The 8,762-nt window shown below is 44.7% G+C and overlaps 1 protein-coding gene and 1 long non-coding RNA gene across 2 annotated transcripts in view; both read left to right on the forward strand.

Annotated features, from left to right (window-relative positions):
• The first annotated feature begins 38 nt into the window (after positions 1 to 38).
• Positions 39 to 3,137, forward strand: LOC111743818. The gene is made up of 3 exons (XR_002781893.1): positions 39 to 178; positions 765 to 1,017; positions 2,731 to 3,137. It is a non-coding gene; the product is annotated as an uncharacterized LOC111743818 (long non-coding RNA).
• A 2,489-nt stretch (positions 3,138 to 5,626) lies between these two features.
• Positions 5,627 to 8,762, forward strand: part of POLR1E (RNA polymerase I subunit E) — an 18,202-nt gene continuing 15,066 nt past the window's right edge. The window contains exons 1-3 of the mRNA XM_011366213.2: positions 5,627 to 5,798; positions 6,393 to 6,496; positions 7,760 to 7,836. Coding sequence (XP_011364515.1) covers positions 5,723 to 5,798; positions 6,393 to 6,496; positions 7,760 to 7,836 — 257 coding nt within the window. The 5' untranslated portion in view covers positions 5,627 to 5,722. The remainder of the gene's footprint in view (positions 5,799 to 6,392; positions 6,497 to 7,759; positions 7,837 to 8,762) is intronic.

Consider the following 8,762-nt stretch of genomic DNA (forward strand, 5'->3'; position numbering starts at 1 on the left):
ATCACCTACTCCTCCCCCTTTGGCCGAACTGCAACCAATCAGCAGGGGAGGGGGCGAGGCCAAGGTAAGAGAGCAGCCAGCCGGCGCGCGGAATCCGGAGGAATTTACTGGGCTACGCCGGAACACTGACCAATCCGCGGTCCCAGGAGCTTCACTGTGTTTACTACCGACCGAATCTGTGAGCGCTGTGACCAATCACCGTTTTCCTTACAACACGCAAAATTGTTATCAAACGCCTTTAAGGCGGGATTTAGCACTAAGCGGTCCTAGGTTTGGGCTATAGAAAAGCTAATGTGTGTGTCGCAGCCAATCAAGACACGTAGTGGTTGAGGCAAACGGGTATTCCGCCTAATTCACCAATCACAATCGCGACTGCCGGGAGGCGGGCCCTCAGGGTACTGCGTCCCACCATTCGCGGGGCCTGAAGGATTTCCCCACCCTCTCGGCACCGCCCCTACTGTAACGCCCGGCTCCCTAACCAAAGTGAGTGCCCTTGCGGGACTCACACGCGCGCTGGGTGGAAGGTTGAGTTCCCACGTCGTAGACTCTGGAAAAAATAAAATTCCAAAAAGCTGTTTAGGTTGAATTAGACGAAATCCAGGCTAAAAACGCTGAACCCAAAATGCTGTCCGTCTGACAGCAGTTGGATCCGACAGCTCTTCAAGTTCAGACCCGGGGGTGGCTTCTCGCAGCTCTGGCGCCTGAGAGTGACGGCTGGGTACGGGCTTTCCGACTCGCTCATTGCTCCACATTTCCTGCTGCAGGTCACAGCAGTCTGCAGTCTCCAAAACCAACCTCCCCCAAAACAAAGCTGGACACGTGGAACGGTTGCGGACTTCTCCGGGACGCTGTCAGAAAAGAGCAAGCTTTGGGGCGGCTCCCGAGATCCCAGGTGCCTTCGGATGGAGAACCCGAGCTCTGAGGGAGACCGGCCGGCGTGTCCTCCTAGGGCGCCCGGCACTGGGGCAGGAAAAAGCCCTCCTTCCTCCGAGGGGTGAAAAGGAAAGAAGAAAGCTCGTAAGAGTCCTTCTGGGGCGGTTGGGGGTGGCGGTGGGGTTTGTAGGTTGGAGTGGCGCAGCTATCCGGGAGCTCGGAGGCTTGGCTCTGGAGACAAAAGCAGATTGGGGAATGCCTCTGGATTCTTTTAGGGGGAGGGATGGAAGGAGGCGACTATTTTTTTAAAAAGGAACATCCCGCTGTGTCAGAACTTAACACCCAAATATTATTACAGCTGATCCGTCTCTTCAGACGTTACAGATTGGAAATATTGCCCTTGGAGTTTTATTCTTTAAAGCCTCAATGAAGTCTGATGGTATATTCTGTTCTTTAAGATTCCCTGACAGTTATAGCACTTACAGATGTTTTATTGCCAGATTGAACCGTAAAATAATAATAAAAAATATATATGGAATGCTGACAATAAGCCAAGCGATGGAAGATTTAAAACAAATAAAGGCAATGAAACTGATGGAACTGAGAAGTTCTAAAGACTTAACGGTATTCGCCCTTAAGTGTGCTCTTCTCCGTTTTTTGTGTTCCTCCTAGGAAGTGAATTCCTGAGGGAATGATCATTTATTTTCATTCTTATATCTTCCAAAGTGCCTTGGATAGTGTTAGAAGACAGAATGAGGGTTTTTAAAGATCTGGAAGTTTTTTTGGAGTGAAATTGGACAGTGTGTATTAAGAATTTTTTGATGTGTTCATGTTCGTTGACTCATTAATTCACACCCTAGGACTCCAACAAAAGGAATCCATTCAAAAAAGGCAGACAAAGTTTTATGCTTAAAAAGATCACAAGCAACGTGGCATGTAACAGTAAAAAAAATTGGGGATAGCCTAAATGATCAACTAAAGGATTGGATGTATAAACTCTGTGGCAACATTTAATGGACTATAATGTGAGATTTGAGGAAAGGAGGATACAAAATTGAATACAATAATATATCAAATATATAAACATATTCACAGAGAGGAGTCTGGAAAGAAAGAAAATATTAACAATGTTTGCCTTTAGGCAGGGAAGGGATCATGGGTACTATAGTTGCATTCTTTATATTTTTCTGTATTTTCCCCAATATTGGACATCAAAATTACATTGGTTTGATAATTATTTTTAAATCTAATAAATGTTGGGAAAAATTAAAGTGTCTGAGTAAGCTAAATCTATAAAGCTCTGAATCTTTGTTTTACAAAAAGATGCATGGATAATGTGACTTAGCAGAAGCAATGTCAAGAAACTTTGTTTATTAACCCTAAATAAGTTAACTCACCAGTAAAAATGCTTAGAATAAAAGCACATATTGATTTCATTAGGAGAGACATGGAGAGTAGCATAAGGGAGATAATGGGTCCTCTTTGTTCTGTTACCCAGCCTTAAGCTGGAGTATTGATACATGTGGGAGCCCACAGTTTGAAAAGGATCCAGATGTATTGGTGTGTGTCCAGCAGTAGTGGCCAGGATGAATAGAGACCTAGAAACATTGGTGTGTAAAATAGCTGAGGAGCTCAAGGAGTTGCTGAGGAGAAGAGCAGATACATGGAAAGTATGATGAGAGTAGTCAGACTTGAAGGGCTCAAGGCAGAGGAGTTGGTTGTGTTCTATCTGGCCCTGGAGAGCAGAGCTGGAACCACAGGGGAAAGCTACAGAAGACAGATTCAGCTCCGTGTAGCAAACAACTTGTCCAAGATGAAAAGTCTTCCTTATAATAAATGAGTTGTCCATATCTGTAGGTATGCAAACAGAATCTGCATCAGAAATACAAAGGAAGAGAAAGGAAAAGACAGAAGGGAGAACAGGAGAGTGAGACAAACAGAAAAAGAGAGGAAGGAATAAAAAAGAGATGCAGGGGCCGAAGACAGGAAGAGAAAAGGTGAAGCAGAAGAAACATTTCTAGAGTACACAGTAAGTTGCTGCAAACACACTGTGGCATCTGAATTGCCTTTTCAGGTCTTCATTAGCGATATCTTGAAATGCCAGCAGATGGAGATATTACCCCAGGAAAAGAGGACTCTGCCTTCTCATTCCTTACTTTCAAAATATGTATCAAGTTTTCCTCTTTTGAAAAATGATGCTAAGAGACAACTCCAGGAGTCTCTGAATTTCCAAACCAAATTTATAAACAAACATTTGTCATAAATTCTGCTTTTGATTACCCTGATTCTGATTTAGAAGAGGTCACTATAGTTATTTGCATTTTAGTCATTGAGTAGGGCTCCATCTTGCCCCACCCCACTATCTATACATGTATTTATGTGTATATGGTGTATATGTGTTTTGAATCATCGTTAAATAACTGAGCAACATAGGTATACCATAGTCCCCTTCTCAACCGCCCTGTCATTAACACTTCCCTTCCCCGGAGACAACTTCTGTCACTTTGAATTCTTGCCTGTGGTAATTCTGGGAGTTTACTCCACAGTGTGGTACTCTTCACTCTCTAACCCAGCTATAAAGTAGCCAATTCTGAGGACTTTCACAGTCTTTGTCTGATTGGTGAAGATGTATCTTGAAAGGGAAACAGTCTTGTACAAGAGTACTTCCCAAACCTCAAGTGCACACAAATCACCTAGGGATCTTATTAAAGTACAGATTTTGATTCAGAAAATTTGATAAGGCTGGATTTGTGCACTGCTAATGACTTCCCAGGTGATGTCGATGTTGCTGGCCTGAGGACCACACTTTGAGTAGCAAGGTTGTATAATAAGTCTCTATCGGGGGGACCAGGACAATTCTCTCAGGAACTAAAACCGACTCCTTGCACCCAATGCTGTCTTATTTGTCACCTCTTAATTTTCATTTAACTGTTCATATTTTCATTCAACCAATCAACATATACAGAGAATCTGTTATGTGTAAACCCAATGCCGGTTAATTTTAACCAACATTAAGCATCTTGAGTTCCATTCCCTATGCTAGGCTCCTCGGATTAGTGAAGATTCAGAAACTAGCTTGATGGGGTTTCCCCTGGCCTAATCTGCAAAAATTTGAACAATGATAGTAGCATATTCTAATTAATTGAATAAAATAGGAATTCACAATTCCATACTGATGTAAATAAATAAATGAATAAAATAGAAGTGAGACAGGATTTTTACTTAGTCTCTAAGTACCTACCCATAAAATACGTATTAATTACAAAGGGAAAAGAATAACTTTACAGTGGTAAAGCCTGATTGTTACCAGTTTAATTAAGTGATCAAAGTGAATATCATCAGTAACGGGACAAATTGAAATTGTCTGTCACCTGATAGGATACAATGAGAACAGCCTCATATCTGTGATATGATGCATAACCTGAAACTAATCACTTGGAAACATTAGACAGAGACTGAGGGACATTCTACAAAAAAAAAACCAAAAAAAACTGACCTGTGATCTTTTCAATTGTCAAAGTTATGAAAGTCAAGGTAAGAGTAAAGAACTTCCAGGTTGAAAGAGACTAAAGAGCTATGACAACTAAAAGTGCACTATGATGATTATATGGTAGTAATGTATCAATATTAATTTCCTGATTTTAATGGCTGTATGTAGTTATCTAGGGAACGTCCCTGGCTGTAGGAAATACTGTAATTTTCGGGGGTGATGAGGCATCAGGTTGACAACTTACTTCGAACGATTCAGGGCAAAAAAAGAAGTTCTTTGCATTATACTTGCAGTGTTCCTCTAAGTTTGAGATTGGGAAAAGCATGACAAGTGCTCAAAGGGGAGCTCAGGTGTTAGGGTTATGTGAAGCATCCTGGGTGAGTGTGGGGAGGGGATGAGTCTTAAAGGAGATTTGGAGAACACGGATGAGTCAACCCAAATTCTTGCCCTTCAACAGTATCCCCCTTTGACAGAGCAAAAGGGGCCCCTACCTGGATACATCCTTTAAGACCCTGCTTTGGCCTTCTTCCTGCTTTGATAACTCCCCATGTGGAGGGAGGGTTTAATCTGCAGGAACAATGGAACATGCCCATTATATCGGGCTCCCCACTTCTAGTCCACCAAAGAATCCTCTGCTCAAATGCTCTTGGGCCTGTTGAGCCTCTCCTCTGGTCCACCTTCCCAGGGTTGATTGGGACCACAGGTGTATTCACGCTTGGGCCCAATGATCATGGCTAGGAGCTGTTGGCAGCGTTGTGAACGAAGCTTGGACTTAAGGACTGTATATCCCCGTATGTGGGTGGAGGCCCTAGAGAGCAATTGCTCTCTAGAGCCAGCTGCCACATTTAGTTGGGGCTTAAAGAGTGCCTGTCAGAGAATTCTAAATTTGAACTTGGCCTTTCAGGTCTTAGTAAGATATATTTGTCACCGTAGGAGAGATAGATTACACTCTATCTAGTCCATGTGAGCAGGAAGAAATCCCACCAAACTGTTAAGCAAAAGCTTAAGACAGGAGCTTCGGACCCTGTCCCACAAGAACCTTAATGCGCAGGCGGAGTTGTGGGCCAATCAAGTGGTGTGCTCTGAAGGAAGTCAAATGATGAGGCGGGGCACGGTGTGTAGACCACGCCTCTTTGAGCGGAGGGGAGAGGCGAAGGGTGGGCGAGGTTGGCGCTCTCAGCGTTCAGGGCAAGGGCGCAGAGCGGGAGGTGTCTTTGGGGGCGGAGCCACGCGGCTGGGCGCGCGCGGGGCGGTGCCGTGAGGCCACGCCTTTTCCTGCCCGCTGCACTGCTTCCGCGTGGGACCAACGCGCAGGTGGCTGAGACTGTGTTAACTCGTGGGCTTGGCCGGAGAAGCGAGATGGCGGAGGAGGTGTTGCCGACTGCGAAGTGGCTGTACTGTGGAGAACCGGACGAGAGCCAGAGAGCTGTACTGGGTAAAGATTGCGGAGCTGGAGCAGTTCCCCATAACTCCCACTTCCAACTCGGTACCGTTATAGTCCTCTCGCCTACCCCGCCGGACCCTATTCCCAGCAGGGCCCAAATTCCCCCCGCCCCGCCTCCCTGCGCCCCGCCGCCAGTGTCTACCACTACTTAGGACTCGTCCAGGGCTCCTCTGTCATCCCACCATCTTTCTGTCACCATCTCACACCAGATGAGGATATCTCTGTCACTCTCTCCGTAAGACTATCCGGTATACTGTCATCCGCTCACTCACCAGGTCTTAGACTTGCTGCATTTTTTTTCTCTCCACGGGACGCTCTGTCTGGGTCTGGATGAGGCCTCCTCAGTCGATCCATTCCCCTAGTTATTCCCTCCTGTCGCAGCCCCACCCCAGGACTTCCCTCACTTCCCCGTCCCCTGTTCCCAGCTGGACCAGGACCTCCTTCATTCCCACTTTAGGTCAGGACCTGGGCTTCCTTGCCATTCTTATTCCTTCAGTCACTCCCTCCCATTGACAGTCCAGCTCATTCCCAACATACATGTGGGTTCTTCTGATCTCGTCTCATTCTTGGACTGTGATCTTACAGTCCAGTTCTCCAATGGGAAACTGCAGAATCCAGGCAACATTCGCTTTACCTTGTACAAGAGCAACGACTCCACAAACCCCAGGAAGAGGAGTCAGCGGATCCTGGTAAGTGCTGCAGTAGCCAGATGCTCCACTCTGCAGGCCTTGGGAGACCCATTGACTGGTGAATGTGGGAGGGAGTAAGAGAAGAAAAGGGGGAGATAACAAATGAACCTTTGAAGGACTCTTCTGAGCTCCAGTAGGTTGGAGTGTAGGGACAGGCTGCATTCAGTTTCATACTTTGAAGTTATAGCCTTTTATTCATTTGTTTATACAACAGCATTTATTGAACATCCACTGTGGCTATGTGCTGTAAGCTGCTAGAGAAACAGCTAAATCAGGCCTGGCCCCACTCTGTGGGAGCTCATACTCTAGAGCAGGGTTTCTCAACATTGGCACTATTGACATTTTGATCCAGATAACTCTTTGTTGTGGGGGCAGTCCTGTGCAGCATAGGATGTTACCAGCTTCTCTGGCTTCTACCCACTAGATACTGGTGGCACCTCCTAGTTGTGACAACCAGAACATCACACGTTCCCAGATGTCTCCAGAAGGGGGATTTCCTTGGGTTGAGAGCCACTGCTTTAGAGAGTTTTTTGAGCTTTTACCCAATCTCAAACTTAAAGGAAGATTGCAAGTACAGTGCAAAGAACTCTAGAGAGGTGAGAGCTGGATGTGAGGGACACTCATACAAATAGACAAAACTCAGGGTCCGAGAGAGGGAGAGTACAAGGCAGAGTGGGTTTGGTCGAACTTTCTGCTTGCCAGAATGTTTTCTTGGGGAGGGCACAGGGAGCTGAGCTCTGAAGGATGGAGAATTTGACAGCTGAGGTTTAGTATTCCACGTGAAGAGTATAGCGAGGACAAACATAGGGAAGCCGGAATCCTTGGCTATGGTTGAGGAGTGACTTAGCCATTTCCATGGTCCTAAGAGCATATGAGGAACAGCCATGGGAGAGATGGGCAAAGAGGTTCAAGAAGGGCTTGGACTTTGGATCCAGATGGTTGCCTGCAGAATCATTTTTTTATATGCCTTTAAATATGGAGGAGCCCAGGGTCTCCCAAGTTCTGTGATGCAGTTTCCACAGGAACTTTTCAGACCAGCTTGAAGTCAGCACTATCTGGGGCTTCTCTCTCAAAAGACCTCTTTCCTTTTCCCCAGGGGCATCCTAGATTCACCTAGTGGAGCTGCATCTTCTCTCAGAGGCTCTCTAATTCTAATCAGTGGTTTGGATTCTAAAGCTTTTTGCAAATGTGGAAGAGGGAAACAATATGCTTAATACCTTTCAACATTGTTTGTAATGGAGTTTTTCCCCCTTTACATTTTAGGCAGCTGAAACAGACAGACTTTCCTATGTGGGAAACAATTTTGGGACTGGAGCCCTCAAGTGCAACACTCTGTGCAGGTAGGGATAGGGGAAGGGACAGCTGGAAGGAGAGGGTAATGGTGGTGGCCCTGGCATTGCTATTCTCAGTCTTTAGTGATAGCGGGGGAAATCTAGAAAAGTTTACCAAGTCCCTGTGTTCTTAGACCCAGCAGCCCTTACATCAGCCTATAGACATTCTTGAAAGTTGACTTACATTTGTTGAATTTCCTAAAAACCTCATTCATTAGTAATAGTCTTAAAATTTTTTAATTGAGATAATTGACATATTAGTTTCAGGTATACAACATAATGATTAGATATATGTATAATGAAATGGTCACCAAAATAAACGTAGTTAACATCCATCACCGCACATAGTTATACAAATTTTTTCTTGTGGTAAGAACTTTTAAGATTTACTCTTAGCAACTTTCAAATATATAATACAATGTTGTTAACTATAGTCACCACACTATACATTATATCCCTAGGACTTATTTATAACTGTCTTATTTCCAAAAGGCAGCTCTCTTCACTAATATGTATAATCAGGAGGCCAAAGCTTGCAAGAACTTTGCTTTAGGACTGACTGCAAGAAAGGCATTTGGTAGTGTCAAAGGATCCAGTGTTTCTATCCAGCTCTGCCGCTGATTGACTGTCTGACTTTGAGCAGTTTTGCCCTTCACTGACCCCCAGTCGATTGCCCAGCCTAAACAGACTATAACTTTCAAGGGCTGGCATAATGCAGTGTCCCTGTGATGGTATCCAATAGTGAACCCCACTGGACCACCCTGATAGAAATCAGATTCATGAATATATGCTTAAAACTATTAATACCGCATTATCCCTTTACAAAGATTCTCTAGTTCAGACTGGTCTTCTCCCCATAATTACCAAGGTTTTACTTGTCTTTGCCTCCATAAAATTTACATGTGCAGTAAATTCTAGTATAATTCTAGATTCTA

This window comes from Pteropus vampyrus, unplaced genomic scaffold (assembly GCF_000151845.1).
Source record: "Pteropus vampyrus isolate Shadow unplaced genomic scaffold, Pvam_2.0 Scaffold123, whole genome shotgun sequence".
Taxonomy (NCBI): domain Eukaryota; kingdom Metazoa; phylum Chordata; class Mammalia; order Chiroptera; family Pteropodidae; genus Pteropus; species Pteropus vampyrus.